Below are 22,828 nucleotides of genomic sequence, written 5' to 3'. Positions count from 1 at the left end.
CGCTCACTGTGCAACGTTTTACTAAATGCCAGATACACTACAACTCTGGCATTTTCTACCTGGAAAAATGTTCTGTTCTCGTAATACACTTTATTTAATGTACGATTAAAGAGTAGTAAAAAAGACCTCATAACTGCATACTTCATTTGCCCTTCTAAGATAATGCTGTTGCCATGAAGAGGCATCTGACAAGGAAGTTTAAAACAACAACAAGCATTCCCTAGCCTAGCTAGTACATGCACGTATTTTCTAAAATGACAGATGCTGGGTTGGCAGAACTGATGCAAGAAAACCGAAGTAAAAAGGGAGACAAAAGGCAGGCCACAAAACTAAAAGAGTGTTAGTTACCTTTATAAATAAGAACAGTTTCAGAAAGCCCTCTAATACTGAACAGGCTACAAAGCACCATTATCCTCTCCCTTCTCCCCCTATTTTGCCACAGTTATCATATCTATAAAGAAATGAAATGACCTGTTCAAGGTCAGACGGCAAGTCAGTGAATAAAAGGAATAGAACGCAGTTCTCCTGGCCTCCAGCCCTATAACTCCACACCCTAGACCTCAGTGAACATTACCATATAATACGCTCAGATACTGAAATGACTGTCCCAATGGTAGTAACAACATTATAAGGGACAGCACATTAACACTTTTTAGCTTCTAATGATCAGTGCTATGCTAAACAAGCAATTTTATATCTGTTACTCTGATAAACGTACTCCATATCAAAGAACTCTCCCACTCTGAACTACAGGGAAAAGTAAAGTAATTACCATTTTGTTAGATGGTTAGCCAGAACAAGGACACTTTGATCACTCAGACTAAATCCTGGATTAACCAATTTATTTTTGAGGTGGAAGGGCCATCAACTCCATGTAACTGAAAGCATCTGAATAAAACGTATTATCAAAGGGGAGCCAACATAAAACTGGGTCTGTAATGCAAATGGGGACAGGGAAATGAAGTACAGCATTGCAAACAGCATTATAATATGGCTAGGAAAGAGACTGCACAGGAAAAGGCTAGGGACACAGTTCAAAACTCCAAAATGTGGCGACTCTATCACAAAACAAACAACTTGGGAGCCAATTCAGAAAAAAAAGATATCTGGCTTCTATGCTATGCAAGCTCTTTAAGATTCCCAACTAAAACAGCTATCACTAGTGACTTGCAAAGAAGCAACATACTATTTTCTAAATAAGAATCTAAAGATTTATTTTTGAAAATAAGAAAAATTGGAACAGAATACAAAGGAAGGACTGTAGTCACAACAGTTGAAGAAAAAAATGCTTCTCGTTATACACATTTGAAGGTTGAGAGTTATCCCTCCCACTATTTACCTAATTAAAGATAGTTCTACAAACTCGTTCAGCCTATACACCTTCCCTTGTCCATTCAGCCACATGGAAGGGGGAAAATAAACAGGAAGGATAAATTTAGCTTCTGCATAGTTTTCATTTTTTCTTAATCCATGTTCAAAATTGATTACTATATCACTCTTTCACATCCTCAAAGTACATATGCAGTACTAGTGGTGACAAATACTGACCAGTATAAAAAAACTTGGAAAATAACGTCCACCGATAAAGGCATATTAGAGAAAACAAGTTCTTACAGTCCTATTTTGCAGATGACAAAAAACTGACCAGATGAAAGTGAATGAAATAGATTGTTCCACGAAGAATTGGATGTGACTGAAGTTTAAAATACTGATTTAGGTCTAATTTTCTCATTTTGATGTAAACACTAAACATTTATGCATATCGGAGTCTATACCAGAGAAAGATTCTACTTAAAATAAGAAATAAAAGAAAACCTTTAATATACCTACCCAATATCATTGTCTTGTTCTGCTCTGAGCATGGCAAACCACTGCTGTTTGTAAACAGAGGACAGCCATTCTAAAATTAAAAAAAATATAAATAAATGCGGAGATTTCTTTCCCATTTATTCCCACCATGTGGAGGTGGGAAAGGGGGTATTTATAGAACACTTAAAATAAGGAAATAAAATTATACTGAGATGAAAAAGTTTTGTATTCATTAAATAGCCAATTCACATCCAGTCAATTGATTATTTCACTGGTATACCCATCTTTAAGACTTAACCTATTTTAAGTTGCAAATACCAATAAAATAACCCTGCTCAAAATGACGAAGTAACTTATAACACTAAATGCATTTTTTGTTATCAAATCAGCACCATTCCCTCTGAAATAACCATATGACTGAACAGATTTTTTTCGCCCCCTATGCAAAAAAGAACGGTTACAAAGGGGTTGAAATGCAGTTAAACTATACCTTACTGGTATATAGCATTCTTCACACAATGCATCAAATGAGTCAAATATAGCTACACTCAAAAGGAAATGGAAGGATAATGCCTATTTCTTATATAAAGCTTTTCATCTGAACATCTCACAGCGCTTCACAAGGTTCAATGTATTTATCTACACAGAACCCCTGTGTGGTAGGAAAACATGATCATCCCCATTTTACAGATGATCTGAGGCACAGAGAGGCTAAGTGACTTGCCCAAGATAACACAACAAGTCCACGGCTGAGCAGGGAATTCCCCACACCCTAAGCCAATGCCCTAACCACAGGACCAAGGATGCAACTATTGGGAAAATTAGAGAAAACTGATATTGGGGTTTTGTTGTAAGAGCAAGAGGAAGGTTTTACAGCTATCGGTTTTACAAGAACAACAGGACAGTTCTAAGGCAAACATTAAAGAGATAGTTAAAAGCTCAATGGCCTAGAAGAGAGGAACCAAGTTCAATGTAGAGCGGAACCAGTTCCACCGTGAAGAGATGAGAGAAGGGGCAAAGAGGCAGGTGGGTGAAGTCAGGTGTAAGGTAAAGACAGTCTAAGGGGAGTTGGGGGGACAATTCAATGATTTAAATAGGGAGTCAACAAAGGTGGCAAAAGGAAGGGAAGAATGAAAAAAGCACTCAGGATCCCCAAAATTTTAGACACAAAGGATTTAGGACTGATAAGGGACCGATACTGACTCTACTAACTTCAATGACAAAACTCAGTCTTCAAAAGGGAGCAAGCCTGGACCCAAAAAGAATAAAAATAATCAATGGAAACTGAAAGCTATAAAAAGGATTTCAGCAAAACCACAATCAAAATGAAGAAAAACTCTGGAAGAGTTCTGAAGAAAGAGAGGAGGAGGAGGGGAAAAAGGCAATTTGGTGTCAAGGGTAATTTGGAAACAAGAGGATTTGCTTTTAAATATTTTATTCATTTTTATATTTCACTTTATTTTAATGACTTGCTTAGCACATGAAAGGCGTGAACAAGGGGAACTTTGTAAGTTAAAAATATTGTTCTGGAACTCTTGAGCAAAGTTACCGGACGAACTAAATAGCAAAATGGTTAAAACAGATTTGCATTTGTATTACAGCAAAGATAAGATTTTATTCTAAAACCTGAGTGGCAAATGCATCACTGCCTTTTCCTCTCATTGTGCCCGGACACCTGCAGTACACAAAACAAAATTTGTAGCATATCTTTCAACCACTCAACAAAAGATTGTTTACATTAAACAGAATTTAATCGGGAACTATCTAAAAATATTTACATTACAAAATATATTTTCTGAACTCGGAGAAGTACTCCTCAGGTATCACACAATAACTTCAAAATTTAGTGATGACACCCAATCACCAAAGTTGTTCAAACACACATCACCTGTACTTATCAAACCTCTTCTCAACATGAGAAGAAAAACAACCTAGTCAGATAGTTGTTGAGTAAAAAGTATTAATGGCTTACAAATGTAAGAAATGTTCAAGTCCACAAATGTATCTTCATTCAGCATTTAAGATAAAATTTATAGACTTGTAACATGGTTAAGAAAAAAAAAATTTTCTTCATTTGTTTTTTTGGAACAGACTTCGCATAAAACAATTGTCTTCACGTAACGAAACTAGAGAGTAAAGGAGTCACACTTATTCTCACTGTGGACCACATCCTAAGAAGTTCTCCCAAAGACTAATTCCCCTCCCATCTGCAGTCATATACACATTCGTACATCAACTTCAGCAATTGTTGGCCACAGTTTAGGAACTGCTCAGTCAAGTCATGTTAGTCAAATCATGAACAGCTTATTCTAGAAGTTCTCATCCATTTGACATCCTGCACAACCAAACCTCAGGATTAATCATTTGCCTATCACCTTTCTTACCAGACTGATAAAGTAAACCAGGATAATCTTCTTACACAAACTGTTTTCCTTCTATTTTGCTCTCAGTGAGAAGATCAAAACACACAATATGTCAAAAAACCACCCCACAAGCAGCATATCTTGTAATGACTTCAGGAAACCAATTTCCTTCTTGTAGCAAAACAGATACACAGAACTGACTTCCAGTTCTGTGTTCAGAGCACCCTTTTTCTAGAATGAACAAGAAAATGCTGAAAAGGTTTTTCTAGTACAGATACCGTACTCCATGATAGATAAGAAATATTAATGTGGACTGGTGTGGTCCATGCTTGAGCACCACTATGTTTTGCTGACATCTTGTTATGTATTTATAACACTTATTTTCACTCAGATCCAATTGCTGGAATTCTGTTACAGTATCTGAAATCGATCTCATTAAAATAAAAAGATTTTAAAATTAAGTTAATTTTAAATTTTCCCAAATAAAAAAGTGAAAAGATCTTCACCATATATTATATATCCAGGAATCAAGATACCTTGAAGTGTACATTTATAATTTGGTGTATTGTGAAAAGACGACGACTTACAGGACCACAGCATAACTGGATTTCTCCAACTTCCTCTGCACTAATCCTGACAAAGTAATGGAGGGAAGAGGAGGGTCATTAAGGGGGTAAGGGTTCTGAAAGTTCTTTCAAATAAATTTGAAACAAACAAACAAGCAGTATTTATTTACTTAGCGTGTGCAGTCGTCTAGCCAAGTAATGGCATCTTCAGTGGCGTGATGCAGTCCTTCTAGGCCACCGCTGAACCTAGTCAGCGGACATTCATCAACAACGTGCATCATTGTCTGTGTTGCACCGCAGCTGCACAAAGAGCTGTCACGAAGGCCCCAGCGATACTGGTTGGCTGCCCAGTCTGGAACCTGTTCAACAGGGACCTTTGGCAACAGGGCAGGTCAAAACCAGGCGGGCAAATTGTGGGATCGGTGACAAGGGACTGGTTGGGGATTCTAACATATCTATTCCTCTCGCCAGAGGGTTTCCGCCCTAACATCTTGGCATGGCAGATGAGACCATAATAGGCAATGTGACAGCAAACGTGCAGCTGGTGGCTTAAAAAGGTCATTGTGCAGTGGCAGGCTTGGGTTGGCACGTACTTTCTCCAGTAACTTGCCAGTCGCAACCTCTCATCTGATATGAGGAAGGACAATATTGCTCGGAACTGGAAGCCAGGGGAGTGGAGTCAGAAGCAGGGTGCCGGAGACGATACTCATTGTGGCATGTAACTGCATATCCACCAGTTTGGTGTGTGACGATCGACTCCAGACTGGCGCGCAGTACTCCACCACCGAATACAAGGTGGCAAGAGCTGACCTCCGCGAAGTTGGAGCACGAGTACCCCATGACGAACCTTCCAGTTTGCTAAGAAGATTGTTATGCGTCTTAACTTTAGCTGCGGTCTTCTTCAGGTGGGCATGGTAACTCAGTGTGCGGTCTAAGGTCACACCTAGATAGACCGGTTCTGCTTCATGCTTCACCTTCTGACCATTCAGATAAACATTCAGTTCTCGGGTTGCGCTGGCATGATGAAGATGGAACAAACTGAAGACTGGTTTTATAACAAGCAGTAAGGGAAGGTAGTACAAGATTTAAGTGAAGTGGTTACAGTGGTAACTGACCGTATTTATAATAATGTTTTTTTGGAGAGGTACTTTACTCCTAAGTACCCAAAATCTAACCACAATTAACCTTTTAGTTTCTTGCAGGTGTCACAGCAGAATCAAGTTTTCAGGAACGATCCTGCCCAAGGTGTCCTTTCTGTGTTCAGGGTGTGGAGTTGAAGGTGAGGAGATGACTGAAGAAGCTGACACCACTAACAAGGTCAGGGCAACACAATAAGAAGAAAGAACAAACAAGGGGCACAGTTAGTGCCATGAAAGTAGGGTCAAGTTCATTGCTTCAACCTGGTGCAGTGCAGGAGATGAAGGAAAGGATTAAAAAAGGAGCAAATTACTTGATCAAATTAATTGGCTAAATGATGCTGGAAACTTCATATTGTATGCAGTGGATGCAGCTGAGCACGGATATTAGTGAGATTACAGTAATCAAGATGGGATATGAGGACTTGAAAGAGCATTTTAGTTGTAGGGATAGAAAAAAACATTCGCTCCTCAAGATGTTTTGGAGGAAGACACAGCAGGATTTGGACATGGCTTGAACACGAGCGACGAGGAAGCATGAATCAAAGATGACACTTAGTATACAGGGCTGAGTGACAAGAGGGATGAAGGTCATGTCAAAAGGGAGAGGATGGAGAGAGTGAAGAGGGTTTAAGAGGAAAGATAAAAAAAAGCTGAAACTGAACTGCGTAAGTCTAACTTTTCAGTAACATCCAGGAGAAGATGTCAGAGAGGCTGAGATCCAGAATTGGGTGGACAGAGATGAATAAGGATTGGACAGATGGATCTGTGCATCACCCACAGACATTGTAATGAAGCTGTGAAAGTACAGGATGACACCCAAAGAGAGCAACACAAAAAGAAGAGGGATTCAAGGACAGAGCAACATGCAACCCCATAGACAAAGGAGGCCAGGCCAAAGGAGACATGGAACGGACAGACAACGACGTAGCATGAGAACCAGAAAGGACAGTATCATAAAAACCGAGGGTGGATAAGATTTGAGAAGATTTAGACACTGTCATATTCTCAAAGAAAATAAGGTGTCACAAGTACTCCTTTTCTTTTTGCGGATACAGACTAACACGGCTGCTACTCGGAAACCTGTCATATCCTCAGAGGTCAGTGAATAGAGACCCTGAGATCATCAGAAAGCTTTGTGAAAACAGTTTACGTGGAGTAAAGATGGCAGAAAACAGATCCAAGAGGATCCAATACAGAGCTGGAGAAGAGGAAATCAAGGCAACTTTTGTAACAGGCATGCCCAATTAACTGAGCAGTGAAAGGAACAGGGAAGCGGAGCTGAAGTTAGAAAGGCAAGTGCTCCACCTACTGGAAGATCTGAATGCCTGGTGGCAGCGCATTTTCAGTTTAGGCCCCCGACTTTGAGAATTAATATTTCTGTTCATCTAGCAGTGCCCAAGTTTGTTAAGCTTCAGAACAAGGAGCAAAGACCATTTGCTTACTCAGGATTGTGCCAACAGAGTGAGGATGGGGCCTATTTATAATGCAATTTATGTTAACATTTTAATTCTTGGTTCAACTTGATTTTCTTTCATCAACATTGATTATTCTCTCTTAATATTCACATGTGCACCCCAAATCAATAGAAGTTGGGCACATTCTACACCCTGGAAAATGCAAACAGAATAACTGAACAGCCAGCCACCCAATGGCCTTGCTGAGGACAGCACAAGAGCTTTCTCCTTTCCAAACTTTATCTATTAGTAAAGTAACAGATGCCTTCTGAGATGCTAGAGAACAAAGGGACAAGCTGTTGCAACTCCTTCAGTTTCAAACACTAATCTACATACAAAACCTACGTATTAAATCACTAACTTTCAATTTAATGCTTTAGCCAATTCTCTTTCTAGGAAATAGATGACTTTCATGAAGTATATCAATCAATATTTACATTCTATTACATGTTTCATTATCAATATTTACATTACTCCAATAATTCAGACATACAAGGCAGTTTTACAGCTCTGCTGACCTTGCTGACATAACTGACAGCCCAATGAATATTTTAGAAAAGTATGTAAGTGAATAAAAAACAGATGGATGGGAACAAGCGCATAAGCCCAAAAGTTTCATTCACAATTTGTTTCAGCTACTAATCAGAAAATACACAAAATGTCCAATCAAAGTATTTTCTTACCTGAAGGTACTAGAGAATCTCGCTCAATAATGCTTGCTGATGCCAAATCGCTGATGATGTATTGCAATCTCAAGTGTTTGAATACTGTCAAGAATGCTCTTCCTTGTTCAGATTCTAAGAATGCAATGTCATCCTCAAAATCTGCAATATTACAAGAGACATACACCATTATGGGTTTCCTAGAACTTGCTCATTTTGATCGTCTTCTAAAATATATACACATTTAACAGAAGGTCCTAAGCTCTCCAAATAGAGAAAGGCAAATTACATTTTGCAAGCAAAATTACCAGTGTGAAACAGAATAGATTTCTCAAATCCAAGGAAGTTAACAACATTCAAATAATTGTAAAGGTAAAACTATTAGACCAAATTATTTTATCCACTGAAATACAAGAGAGTTTGGCCAGAATTTTCAGACGATCAAACAAAGATTTCACTAGACAAGTCAACAACAAAAATAAAGCAGTGTACCCTGAAATGATTTAGATTCAACATGCATGGCCAAAACAGTTCAAGGGAAGACTCCTTAACAGTATAATGAGAATAAGAGGTGAGGTGAAGTAAATGAATACATCTCTTTGGTATACATGGGGCAGTGTTTTTGGAGGGAGCTGAAAGACAACGGCACTGTACTTGCTGCTGTATGTACTGAGCACTGAAGTTCTAAATCCAGCACCTTTTTCACAAACACTACATCCCTACAAATAGGCTTACCTTTTCTACGCTTGGAAAACCAGGCATCAGCTTCAGTTAAAAGTTGTTTTAGTGGTCCATTCCAAGAAGGCACTAGTTGAAGGAACATCCACTAAAGAAACACAAATTTTTGTAAGCGTATTTAAGATTCATAAAATATTATGTAAACGTCCAAGACTAATACATTTAATGTTACAGCCACTATGAAGCTCCTGATAAAAACAAGTAATTAATTCTTCTTCTAATTATTAATTTTTAATCGTAACACTGGTATAATTAAATAGATTTATGGTTAAAAGGGTATTTTCTAGGGCTGTCAAGTGAGTAAAAAAATTAATCACGCAATTAATTGCATTGTTAAACAACAGAATACCATTTTCATATATATTGATTTCAATTACAACACAGAATACAAAAAGTGTACAGTGCTCACTTTATTTTTTTATTACAAATATTTACATCATAAAAACAAAAGAAATAGTATTTTTCAGTTCACCTAATACAAGTGCTGTCGTGCAATCTCTTTATAATGAAAGTTGAACTTACAAATGTAGAATTATGTACAAAAAATGACTGCATTCAAAAATAAAACAAAGTCCACTCAGTCTTACTTCTTGTTCGGCCAATCACTCAGACAAACAAGTCTGTTTACATTTGCAGGAGATAATGCTGCCCACTTCTTGCTTACAATATTACCTGAAAGTGAAAACAGGCGTTCTCATGGCACTGTTGTAGCCAGCGTCACAAGATATTTACGTGCCAGATGAGCTAAAGATAGATATGTCCCTTCATGCTTCAACCACCATTCCAGAGGGCGTGTCCATGCCGATGACACATTCTGCTTAATAATGATCCAAAGCAGCGAGGACCAATGCATGTTCATTTTCATCATTTGAGTCAGATGCCACCAGCAGAAGACTGATTTTCTTTTTTGATGGTTCACTTTCTGCATTTACCACATTGGAGTGTTGCTCTTTTAAGACTTCTGGAAGCATGCTCCACACCTCGTCCCTCTCAGATTTTGGAAGGCATTTCAGATTTTTAAACCTTGTGTCAAGTGTTGTAGCTATTTTTAGAAATCTCACATTGGTATCTTCTTTGCATTTTGTCAAATCTGCAGTGAAAGTGTTCTTCAAAAGAAAAAACGTGCTGGGTCATCATCCGAGACTGCTATAACATGAAATATATGGCAGAAAGTGGGTAAAACAGAGCAGGAGACATACAATTCTCCCCCAAGAAATTCAGACACAAACTTAATTAATGCATTTTTTTTTTTAAATAAGCGCCATCGCCATGGAAGCATGTCCTTTGGAATGGTGGTCGAAGCATGAAGGGCATACGAATGTTTAGCATATCTGGCACGTAAATACCTTGCAATGCCGGCTACAAAAGTGCCATGCGAATGCCTGTTCTCACTTTCAGGTGACATTGTAAATAAGACGTGGGCAGCATTATCTCCCGTAAATGCAAAAATACGTGTTTGTCTTAGCGATTGGCTGAACAAGAAGTAGGACAGAGTGGACTTGTAGCCTCTAAAGTTTTACATTGTTTTGTTTTTGAGCGCAGTTATGTAACAAACAAAAATCTACATTTGTAAGTTGCACTTTCACGATAAAGAGATTGCACTATGGTACTTGTATGAGGTGAATTGAAAAACACTATTTATCTTATCATTTTTACAGTGCAAATATTTATACTAAAAATATCAAGTGAGCACTGTCCACTTTGTATTCTGTGTTGTAACTGAAATCAATATATTTGAAAATACAGAAAAAACATCAAAAATATTTAATAAATTTCACTTGGTATTCTATTAACAGCGCAATTAAAACTGCGATTAATCGCGATTAACTAAAAAAAATTAATCGCATGAGTTAACTGCGATCGACTGCCCTGTTATTTTCACAGCACAATTATCTGTCAAACAGTTTAAAATTCTGTCTCTACACATATTTTAATGTCAAAACCAAAAAGTCAAAATAATATAATCATTTCAGAATCTGAATATTACTTTACACTACAACACTGAAGTATCAAAAATTTTAAACAAATTGGGCTAACTTCATTGGCTTCAATCGTCTTATCCCATGGACAACCTGGGCCCTTTGCAAGTACCTTCTTTAGAGCAGTATACACATCCATCTCCACTTGCATTACAAATAGGTTAGAAGAGCTGATCAGCTGTTTCATGAGGTTTATGCTGGGAAAGAAAATACTATGAGATGGTACGTATAAACCTGTAAGTCGATCAAGTAATTAGTAATATCAAAGAGGAAAGAGTGAAGGAAGTTAATTCACTCTTGCCACAGCTAAGTGAAAGGTAGAGCTGGTTGGCTATTTTCAAAGAAAGCAGTTTTTCACTGGAAAATGCAGCTCTGTCAAAAACGGAAACTTGTTAAAAGGGCTGCTTTTGACAAAACTTTAGCTGGAAGGCTTTTCCAGCCTCGGATGGAATTTCTGGTTACAGAGAGCACACACAATTACCATTAGCTCAGTGGTTAGGACACTCACCTGGGATACGGAAGTCCCTGCTCTGCCCGATTTGGATGAGGCGAGTTTCACTAAATTACCAGGCTACTAGCAAATCTGAAATGGGTCTCTACAATCTCTCCTATTAAAACTGTTCCCCTTTGCATAAATAAACTAAATATTCATTGGGCCAGGGAGAGAGTGGACTAGAAGGGCACTCACCTGGCATATGGGAGACCCATGTTCAAATCCCTGCTCCAAATCAAGCTTAGTGTGGACTTGAATCTTTGCCTCCCCACACCCGTATTCCAGGTGAGTGCCCTAACCAGCTATTCTGGGGAGGATTTCTCTGGTTTTTTTTTCAAAAATTTTTTGAAAGGTTTCAGTTTTGACCCAGTGTGGAAAAGGAAGACAATTTAAGAGGGAAGAAGGTTCCTTCCTTATGACCATAGATAAGCGAAAGATTAAAGGATTCAGTCTAAGTTCACCGGGATACACACAATGTTCTGATTCAGAGCACAAGATCTTGGTAATATGAAAAGAAAAGTAAATATTTAAGTGGGAGTTGAAGAAGAAAGGAATTGACTAGTCACTAGGCAAGCATTCAGAAAAAAACACTTTCTCAGCCAAAAACTATAAATTATATTTTGAAGTTAATTTCAACCTTAACAATGGAGGGACTAAGGATCCTCACTAACAATACACTGTCAAATACGAAAAAAGCTTATTTTTTTTAAATTATGAAAATAGATGCAATACCAACAGTGTTAAGTAAAAATCATGACTATCTAAAGAAAAACTTGTCAAACATCAACTGAGAAAATTTTAAAGCTAAGTTATGTAACACACATACACACAGCCAACCCTGGAAGTGTCCCATAACATTAAAAAAAAAAAGTTTATGGTCTAGTTTCTTGTAATGGTCATCAATATTCTAATATGCCACTTGCAACATGTTTTAGTTATCTCAAAATATGCAGACTATTTTAACCACTCAATTACCTAAGTTAATTGAAATCTGAATACCTGAGTTCTTTGAAGAGTTCAACACTCTGGTGAGTCATCAGGTTATTCAAAAGCCATTCAAGGCACCTAGATTTAAAAAAATCAGTTGGTTATTCACAATTTTCAGGATATCCAAGTTGGACTATTAAACAACTGATCAAATTAAAATAGATTTCACAATTCTAGTGGATTGAAGAATGTCTGATCTGATTACAAAACTCCCTGGATCTAAAAACTCTGATACACCTTATTATTTAATACTACTTTAATTTGAATGATCGTAAACTTTAGGAAGGATTAAAGAAACTTAAAACATTTCCAAAGTATGAGGTTTACTTAGATAAGCATGACACTAACAGAAAACGTTTCAAACGTTATCTTCTGTAATAGCAAAGGGAAGGTGGGAAGTCTGAATTGAGAAGGTGAAGTAAAGTAGCTGCGTGTCACATAAGGGGTTGCAGGACCATTTGTTGTTGGGGAAGAAGGATCTGGCTGGAGCAGACTGCTCACCAATTCTTCCAAGACCTATACTGTTCAAAATTTACATTTATTTCATGTTGAACATTCCAGGAGCACCGATATCCAACGAAATTAGAACAGAACAGCCAGTTACATTAATATTTTACTCTCCTTCTACAAAGTTAATCTGAGTTCTTTTCAAATTTACAATTAATTCCTTATATCCTCTAAGCTACAGTTTTTTAAGGAGGCCCACTGTTTTCAAAATAGTAGAAACAGGAGAACTAAAACACACATGATCCATGTTACACACTTAAAAAATTACAGTGGACTAACTCAGTCACTGGTCAAATTTATATTTTGAAAAATGTTCCATCTTAATTAAAATGTAAATTTTCTTTTAAACATGAAAAATAGTCTGGAGAAAAAAGTTCATTCTTACTTTTTCTTCACAGAGTCTAATCCATAGGTCCCTGCTGAATTATAATAGCCACACACAGTTTTCACATTAATTGTTTCCTTCATAGTCTCGCCACATTGCTGTATTAAACCATCCTGTGAATACATCCACAAACATTCAAAGTTTTTTTTTTTTTTTTTAAAAAGCATAACCTTCTATTTTTATGGACATTACTGATAATTTAGTGAAGACCATTTATCAATACATTAAGTTTTCAAAGTTATGTGCCAGAACAATACGACCAAACTCTTCCAGAGTAAGGAAACTAATATAGCTAAAAATATTTAACAGCAACATGCACAATGCTGTTATAACAGGTAATTTAATCCAACTTACATCCTCGAGTAAGCCACAATAAACAATTTTATATTTCAACTAAAAGTGAGTCTTAGCATGTTTATATAAAACTGCTTCACTGATATATGTGCTAAATAAATACTAAGCAGCCCACTCTTTTTCCAATGATTGTTCTGAAAACGATTTTTATAATCTATTAGGAGAGTGAACATATTTAACAATTGTTCTAATGTGTGCCTTTTAACTACACTCTGAGTTTTTATTTTAATCTAAATAACTGACAAGACCACTATACTATCTAAATACGTCCACTGCTTTATATAGAACTTACCAGCTGCAGCATGCAGGCTGCTGCTAGAAGGGCAACAACACGACTGGGCTTTATTAAAACATCATCTCTATATAGTGAGCCAAATGCTACCTGCAGAGCTAAAAAAAGCACAAATTGTCAAATCTAAAGAAAAATAGCTATAATCTCAGTTAGTAATTTAAAGTACACAATGTTTAAACACTAGGGATTCCTTTCAACTTACGCTGTTGCTAAAATTTTAAATTCTTTAATCTTGAAAAAAGTTAAATCAAAAGAAAGCCAATGGACTGATCACAGAACATCCTAACTACTGAAACATAACCCAGGCCCCCAAATGTGGTGATTATTTTCAACTGGGTCATTAGGAAATGTGTGTGTCAAATGTATCACTTCTATAAGCACTGAAGTTCTAACTACACACAGAATCTGTACCCAGGAGAGAGGGAGAGGGAGAGGGATCCATATTTTGATTCACAAGAATTTGAGAGCTTTCTAAACAGTTCCCTTCTGTTCATATTTTTTAAAAGCAGAAGTAATACCTGAACAGTACAATTACTTACTTTGCTGTTTAAACAACTGGTATTCATCCTAACAGCTGAAAAAACACATACACCATCAAATAGTTCCAGGGAACCATAACACCGCAGAGGGTGATGCCTATGAATTATAATCCCACCATGCCATCACTGTAACACGTCAGGACACCAAACTGGAATTACTGCGTCTTTCTCTCTGCAAGTCCTCCAACAGAATCTCTCTTCTCGCTCTTCTTTACTCCTGGCTGCTTGGAGGCCAGGAAAGGATGCCAATAGCTCCAATGCATATCCTCAAATCTGTCCCAAGTGGAGAACCATGAAGAGCACTCCTCTGACTGGCTGTCTTTCCAAGACAACACAGAGAAAGAGGTGCTTCATTCGAACACTTGGATCTCCACAAGAGCTATACGTTGTTCAAATCACTGCTTTAGACTGTGCTTCTTCAGTCAGTTCCTGGACCTTCACCACAGTTCCTGTCATGATCCAAGACTAAACTAAGCCATAAACAACTCATGTTTTCTCTTGGGGTAGTTGTGGTTATTTACTGATCTGTCAGTTCTCATTTTCACTTATTTGAAAATAAACCCCCTTTTCAAACAGAGATGTCAGCGATTTAGCGTAACAGTACTTTAAAAAATTCAAAGGTTGAAATTAAGCGAACTAACAATGTTCAGGAAAAAGGTGCTTGCTTACCTTCTATATCAATATTCTGGTCCGGAATCTCCAGTTCTATGATGTCCATGCTAGACTCCCTCCAAGAACCACTGAACATACTGGAAAAGTAGCCAGACTATTAAAAAAACCCACAAGGAATCATTTCATTCAAATAATGAAAACCTGAAGCCAAAATTGTTAGTCATCTTTAGCTATAAAATCAAGTAAATTATAGGGTAAGTAAGCTGAAATAATTGTGACGTATTTCCATGTCAAGAAGAACTAACAATATTTCTTCCAATTATGTGGAAATATTTACAAACATCGATCCACATTTCAATTCTGTTTACAGAAGAAGAGACATTTGTTTTTCAAGTTATTTTTCCCCAATCAATTTTAAATAGGCAGAAAAACTGTAAAAAAAAAAAAAATCCATGATAAATCATGGTATCCACAGCATGTACTCATGTCCAAAATTTAAGTCCTTATAGCTATTTGTAGACAAAAAATCCTGCAGACATTGATTATTTTTTTTTAAGCCAATTAAAAAAGTATGCAAGACATGCAGATTAATTTACAAGATTGTGGTCTCAGACTAAGGACACACATACATTTTAAAAATTATGTGTAGGTAAATTCATACAAACACATACACATACACCATTTACATTAGTATACCTTTTTTTAACAAAGTGTAAGGCATATAAAACTAGAATTTGCTAGATTTCCATCCAAATGAAGTGAAAAATACTGCTTTACTAGGATTCATGATTTTCCATCTCAGCAGAAGGAGAGCCCATTATGAGATGCTATCACTCAGTGATGTTTACCTGAGAGATTAAAAAAATAAAGTCTATTTGTACAATAGCATACCTTCTGCACTGTTACCCAATATTTCCACTGGTGGCAGCAAATTACAGCACGTGTAAAATCAAAAGTATCAATCTGTATTCCCCCACCACACACTCTATTTATGAGCAAAGAAATACACCACTGTTGCTTATTGCTTTGTAATCAAGAACCCGGATCGTTTGCTCCCTACTGGCGGAGAGCTTAGTACACTCATGGGCTATATCCAAATCTACTGGGCTAACGCCTAGATTTCATGGAGAATAGTGTGTTTTAATAAGCAGCACCAAAAAGCTTAATTTACAGCTCTCATTCAGTACCTCAGTGCCATCTACTGGGAAAAATTCACGAACTAATGCACAAGCTAGGAGAGCTAAAGCTGACGGACGATCATCAAGACACAGAAGTAATCTGTCCAATATGTAAGGGTGGAGTGATAGCTTCACCAATGGTAAGATTACAGATATATGGTATAATATTGAGAGAACAGTTTAACCCTACTGATTTAGTTCCAATTAAAGGTGACAGTCACTTCCAAGAACCAATTTTGAGATTCAATTCAACAAAATTTCCCCTTACATGATGTCTCTTAAGTTAAGAGACAAGGTCAATATGGTACAAAATCCACCACCTTCTCAAAAAACTTTGGAATTTAACATGCATTGAACATTTTAAATTAAACATGAAATGCTTTCGCATTAAGCCACATCAAGATTTTAAGAGAAATTTTAGGACCTTTTACAAGACAATGACAAAGCTGTACTGGAAAAAGGACAGACAGACTAAGTGATTTGCCCAGCGTAGCACAGGAAGTCTGTGGCAGAGCCAAGACAAGAACACAAGTCTAACTCTGGCCCATACTTTAACCACAAAACCATTTTTCCTTTCTACAAAGTAAACAACAGAACTACAGGGAAAAATAAACTGTTCTGTTTGGGATTATTTTGGGAAGTACATGAAAAAGATTAGGTAAATTTTTCACCTCTTACTGGGAACTACAGTGAGTTTATTCTTTCTGCTTGCTATTATCCATATATTTTATCCAAAATTTGACTTCTATAGACCTGTTTACACCACAGCACACAGATATAAAGAAAAAGAACCTTAAATTAATGTTTGTCCTAATTTATTTCAACCACTGAGGCACTACAGTGCCTCTGATTAAAGTTTGTCTGCTGATTTTGTACAATAGTACCTCAGAAAATTGGTAGGGGGATTTTCAGATGTAGCATATGGAATTACTTTCAATTCTTTACAGGCTAACTAGATTTCAAGGGACTGTCATTTTAATACTAATTAAAATATTGCATATTATGACTTCAAACTAGAATTTTGTCTTTCACAGTTTTTGCCATGAAGCAGCCATAGTTTCTCCTATTTTTTCCCCAGGGCAAAAAGTTGTTCTTATCATTGCAAATCACTACTTGTATGAATACTATCCCTTGATAGTAGAATTCCCATTGAAGCGTACAGTACCTTATTCTCCTTAACCTCTCATGTCCTCATTATTTACACCAATGTTTCTCAACCAGAGGTACATGTACCCTGGGGGGTACACACATGTCTTCCGGGGGGGACATCAACTCATCTAGATAACTGCCTGGTTTTACAAGAAGTTACATAAAATGCACGAGTGAAATCAGGACAAACTAAAATTTCATACGGACGATGGACTGGTTTATACTGCTCGCTACACTATACACTGAAATATAAATACAATATGTATATTCCAATTGATTTATTTTTTAATTATATGGAAAAATGAGACAGTAAGCATTTTTTCAGTAACAGTGTCCTGTGACACTTCTGTATTTTTGTGTCTGATTTTGTAAGCAAGTAGTTTTTAGAGGAGGTGAAACTTGGGGAAACGCAGGACAAATCAGACTCCTGAAAACGGTACAGTAGTCTGTCAAGTTTGAGAGCCACTGGTTTACACTATGGGTCATGCATAGTTTCTGAATATGAAACTCAAAATTAATCTGAAAACAAAATAATGGAAATGGCAGTAGCTTTTAATCAGAGCTGCTGTAGATCTGGGTGTGTGTTTTTTCTTGTTTTAAATGCTCAACAGCCTTAATTTTAAATCTAAGAAACTGGAACAGAACATAGTCACAGCTCACACCAACAGTGCATCACGCAAAAAGCAGTCATCTGATTACATCAAACCCTATCCAGGACTCCATGCGGTCAAGATCTGTCTGGCAGAGACCTGGATGTTACCCTGTTATACAAATCTATCAGTCAACAACAGCCTGAAGTGTTGTTTTTTGTAGAAGCACCAGAGGAAAGCATCAGGTATAACAGTGTCAACCCAACAGTAATCTCTGGGAGAGTTATTTGGTAAGTGGTGGTTCCAGAATGAAGCAATAGTGGGCTGAAGTTTGGCCCGATTTCATCTGATGCAGTTGGGGGTTTGAATGCAACACAAGGTTGAATGGTACCTCAGTCCAGAGGCTGAAGTTGCTTTCAGCTCACTGAAGTCTGAGCTTCAAATTCAGTTGGAGATGGGGCTTGAGCACAAAAGACAACTGCTACTGTCAGCCAAAGAAATCCTACCCAGACTCGCCACCTAGGTATTTGTCTGAGAACCAGGTTAGTTGCTGATGTACGTGGACTGAAAGACAACTCCATTCTAAGTAAACTGGCATCCAAGTTCACTAGTGAGCTCTTTTGGACATGCACCTTATATTTACAATTAAGCCACTCAAAGAAGACACAGTTCTTATTCACAGAACTTCTTAATTTATTACTTTTAAATATGCTTGTTTTATAAATACCTGGGGCTGGTGTTATGCAGTTGTGTAAAAAAAAGGTTGTTGTTTAAAAGCAAAAAGTGTGCTATTAGCATGAAAGAACCTCTTTCACAGCCTAACCACTACTCATAAATAAGGCTGCACGTCTGTCACAGAGGTTATGAAAGTCACAGATTCCGTGAATTTCCGTGACTTCTGCAGCGGCCAGTGCGGCTGGCTCTGGGACTACCCAAGCACTTGGGCAGCCCCTGGGCCAGCAGCAGTTCCCGGCCAATGGGAGCTGTAAAGCCAGCCGTCTGGGCAGAGGCGGCGCACATAGCTGCCTGGCTATGCCTCTGCCTAGGAGCTGAGTGAGGGGGATGTAGCCACCTGCGGGGAGCTCCCCAGGTAAGCACCACTCTGAGCCCACCTCACCCTGTCCTGTGCCCCAACCCCTCCCACATCCAAACTCTGCTGCTGCTGGAGGAGGAGGTGCGGAGCCAGGTAGGGAGCCTGCCACCACCCGTGCCCCAGCACCAGCGGGGGTCTCAGGCCATGTGCCGCCCCCGGGCTGCCCTCCCCTAGCATCCGTGGTGTCCCCAGGCAGCCCCCCCCCAAGTTGTAGTCCAGGGTATTTAGTAAAAGTCACGGACAGGTCAAGGGCTATGAATTTTTGTTTACTGCCCGCGACCTTTATTAAAAACACCCACGACTAAAACGTAGCCTTACTCATAAACAAGGTACATACATTTTTTTGGCTTGTTTAGAGCAGTTTCCTTGCTTGCTTGAGATCTTGAGAAGGAAAGCTTAAAAACCAACATAATCTCAAAGCAGAAGGACCACTGGTGATAAGCATAACCTCTACTTTAGAAACAGAACATCAGCATCCTTTGCATAAGTAGATAGTGAACAAAGTTAACGGTTTTCACATTCATCTTTTTGAAACCAGATGTCTTTAGACTAGTACAGAAAGGAAAGAGACATAAATTTTTGAAGTCCAGCATTCTTCACAAGTCCTGTTCCTTTGTAGCAAAGGCTTTCCTATATGAATTTTTCACACAGTGCTGTAAACAATGTACTACTGACTCTCTGCAAGTTCATCCAAGTTGAGGGATGGAAAAAAATGTTCACATTTTGCCTTCACTCACAATGCTCTAAGTTTTATGCATGCAAGTAATTTACTATCACTGCAGAGGACTGGCCATTAACTGTTCTTTCTAGCTGAAAGAATTAGCAGGTATATTACAATATTTCATTCATTATCTGGACACCTCCCATACAAGTCTACAAATCTTTAGAAAGTCTACACAAGGATGAGAGGGCTGGATCAGAGATTGGCAACTGAGCTGTTGTCAAGAGCATCTAAAGCACAACATCAGGTGCTTTACATTTTTTGCATAGAAACAAAAACAAAATAAAATTAGAAACTGGGGGAGGGGAGTGAGGGAAGGAAAGAGATGAAGAAAAAACAGATCTATACTTGAAATTTACAGAAGAGTGTTTATTTTTCCAAAATGAGTTTCTACTGCAAAAAAGAAAAACCACCTACCTGACACAAATATATCTTGTGCAAGTTCCACTCCTCTCCCAGAGCACAGATCTTAATATCACTATTTTCACCATTCAAAAACAGAGTCTGATAAATATACTTGGATGTACTTTTTAGTTTTTTCCTGGATAAAAAAAAAACAACAACAACCCAAAGACATACACAAACTGTGGAATTCTGCCACAAAGGAAATGAAAATATTTGTCAAGCACTTGATTGTTTACAGCACCATCTCAGAAGTTGGCTAGCAAGATTTTCTTCTCTTCCCTTAGTCATTAGACAGTTATAGACCATTTCCCCCCATGTTCTGCTGACAGAGGTCATCTGACTTAAGTTTACTTTCTTTTTGTTTACTACACCTAAGTAGTTATCAGGACATTCCCAGAGCGAATAGGAGAGCTAACAGAAGCCCCAAAGCCCACACCTGCCCCTGCACACAAACATGCCCTGCCAATTTTCATGGGGCTAGAATCCCTTTCTCCTGGATTAGTTTTCTCTCCCCCTCCCCCCACACTTTCTATGTGACAAGCCTCCAGAGAGCAGAGGGAACTCAGCCCTCCCTACATCCCCAATCCTTCTTGGCCACCGCATCCAGCTGGATTCCCCTCAGACATCCCCCAACTCCACACATTTCATCTCCACCAACCCTTCCCTTCTGCCCTCCTCAATCACCCTCCAAATCCCTCCCTCCACCCCTACCCTTAAGACCCCATAACTATGCCTCCCTGACATCCCTCCACCCCCGCCTGCCAGGACCCCTGCATCCGAGACCCCCCCATGAGCCAAGCCCCCCCCCGCTAGCCAGGACCCCCCCAGCCCCCCTCAGCCAAGCCCCCCCCGCTAGCCAGGACCCCCCCAGCCCCCCTCAGCCAAGCCCCCCCCCCGCTAGCCAGGACCTCCCCAGCCAAGCCCCCCCACTCCGCTACCTGCGGGGGGTGTTGAGCAGCTGCTCCTCGCGCTCGCCGTCCCCGTCGCTGTCGCTCTCGCCGGGGCTCTCGGGCCCGCGCCGCTTCCGCTTCCCTCCGCGGCTGCCCCGGTCCCCGTCCGCCCCCTCCCCGCGCGGGGGCGCCACCCGCCGCCTCAGCACCCGGCTGCTCAGCGAGCCCATGGCGGCTGGGCCGCCGCCTCCTCATGGGGCCGCCCGGCGCGGAGCGCCCAGCAAAACGGGCGGTGGGGGGGGGGGCGGGGACTTAGCGACGCCCAGCCGCGTCCATTGTCGCCGCCACACAGGCCGCGGCCGCGGCGCATGCGCGGAACGGGACAGGCGGCGCACGCGCTAGGAAAGTCAGCCTACGGCGCATGCACCTATGAAACTACGGGAGGGGGGAAGAGGAAGGAATTGGAGCGTGCGCCAGGGAAAGTCGCATGCACCTACGACACGCCACCGGAAGGGGAGGGAATTAGCGCATGCGCGCTGTGCTCCTTCGCGGGGAGGAGCGCGAGCCCGGCTGCACCAGGGGGGTCGTGCCGCAGGGCTGCTCCCATTGACCGCAGTGGCTCCTGGTTTGCAGTTTTGTACTTGTTGCAAAAGGCAGGGGGTTGGACTAGATGACCTCCTGAGGTCTCTTCCAGCCCTCTTCTTCCCCCCACCCCTTAACCTTTTCACAGAATCATAGAAGGAGAACAAAAATGTGAAGTGGCCCAGGTGCTGACTGGTCACACCTGTTCGTAATTTGCGTGAGACAGTTTGACTAACCCTCTTTCTAGTCATACTTTTAACTATTAGTTAGCTAACTTCTTGTGAGTATCATTCTCAAAAAGGTCTTCCGAAGGATTTGGCTGTGATGAAAGCAGGGAGTTTGTGCACTGGCTCAGAAAAGGTGGGTATTTACCCATACACATCCTTCAAAGTCCTCCATAAAATCCTTTGGTGTGAGGCCTACAAAAAATAGACTACAGCTAGGCTGAGACCATACCAGCATTGTCTCAGTATCCTTGTACACCCCACCCCCATTTGTTCATGCCTATCTGTTGTTCTTGTTTTATACTTATAAAGTGTAAGCTCTTTGGAGGCAGGGACTGTCTTTTTGGTCTGTGTTTGTACGGTGCCTTGCACAGCGGGGTCCTGGTCTGTGGCAGGCTCCTCTGTGCTGTGATAACACAAAATAAAAATAGTTGTAAGGAGTGGCATGGAAGAAAGGGGGAAGATAGTTGGATGAGACAAAAGGGGGCTGTGCAGGTGGGATCACCGGCAGGCAGCAGTCTTAGGACTGATCTACGCTCAAAACTTACATCAGCAGAACCACATTTCCCAGGGGTGTGAAAAATCCACACCGCTGAGAAATGTAGCTATGCCGCACTAACCCCTGGTGTAGACAGCAGTAGGCTGACAGAAGAATTCTTCCATCAACCTAGCTCCCTCCTCTCAGGGAGGTGGATTAACTACCAGCAATGGGAGAACCCCTGCTGTCGCTGTAGTGGGTGTCTCCACTGAAGCGCTACAGGTGCACAGCAGCTGTAGTATTGTAGTGTTTTAAGTGGAGACATAGCCTTAGACAAAAGAAACTACCATTCATGCAAAGTCTTAAAAACAAGGACAAAGAGCCTGAACTTGCTGTAGCTTAGAAGGAACGATGTGTTGGAGCTGGATTGTCTAGTCTGCTGCTTCCCCTACAGTGGGGATCCCATTTTCACATATGGGGGGAGCAAGGGCCAAAACTATTGCCGAAACACAGGATCTTCCTGTGGGAGCCTTGACTTAGCTGATCTGAGGCGAGTTGTAGGCAGGTCTCCCTCCCACCCTTATTTTGCAAGAAGGATTAACCCCATTTCTCCCCTTTCCTGGTAATGTGAGGGAATCT

The 22,828-nt window shown here is 39.8% G+C and overlaps 1 protein-coding gene across 1 annotated transcript in view; it reads right to left on the bottom strand.

The window, feature by feature from the left end:
- The window catches only part of GMCL1 (germ cell-less 1, spermatogenesis associated), a 31,776-nt gene extending 10,641 nt beyond the window's left edge, over positions 1 to 21,135 (bottom strand). The window contains exons 1-10 of the mRNA XM_074940001.1: positions 20,954 to 21,135; positions 20,028 to 20,151; positions 14,937 to 15,033; positions 13,729 to 13,826; positions 13,083 to 13,195; positions 12,203 to 12,268; positions 10,823 to 10,907; positions 8,729 to 8,819; positions 8,015 to 8,155; positions 1,831 to 1,900 (exon numbers count right to left, since the gene is read on the bottom strand). Coding sequence (XP_074796102.1) covers positions 1,831 to 1,900; positions 8,015 to 8,155; positions 8,729 to 8,819; positions 10,823 to 10,907; positions 12,203 to 12,268; positions 13,083 to 13,195; positions 13,729 to 13,826; positions 14,937 to 15,033; positions 20,028 to 20,151; positions 20,954 to 21,135 — 1,067 coding nt within the window. The remainder of the gene's footprint in view (positions 1 to 1,830; positions 1,901 to 8,014; positions 8,156 to 8,728; positions 8,820 to 10,822; positions 10,908 to 12,202; positions 12,269 to 13,082; positions 13,196 to 13,728; positions 13,827 to 14,936; positions 15,034 to 20,027; positions 20,152 to 20,953) is intronic.
- Between the last annotated feature and the right edge of the window lie 1,693 nt (positions 21,136 to 22,828).

Source organism: Natator depressus, chromosome 26 (assembly GCF_965152275.1).
Source record: "Natator depressus isolate rNatDep1 chromosome 26, rNatDep2.hap1, whole genome shotgun sequence".
NCBI lineage: Eukaryota > Metazoa > Chordata > Testudines > Cheloniidae > Natator > Natator depressus.
The sequence above is the reverse complement of the archived record's forward strand: the minus strand, read 5'-3'. Positions and strand labels throughout refer to the sequence as shown.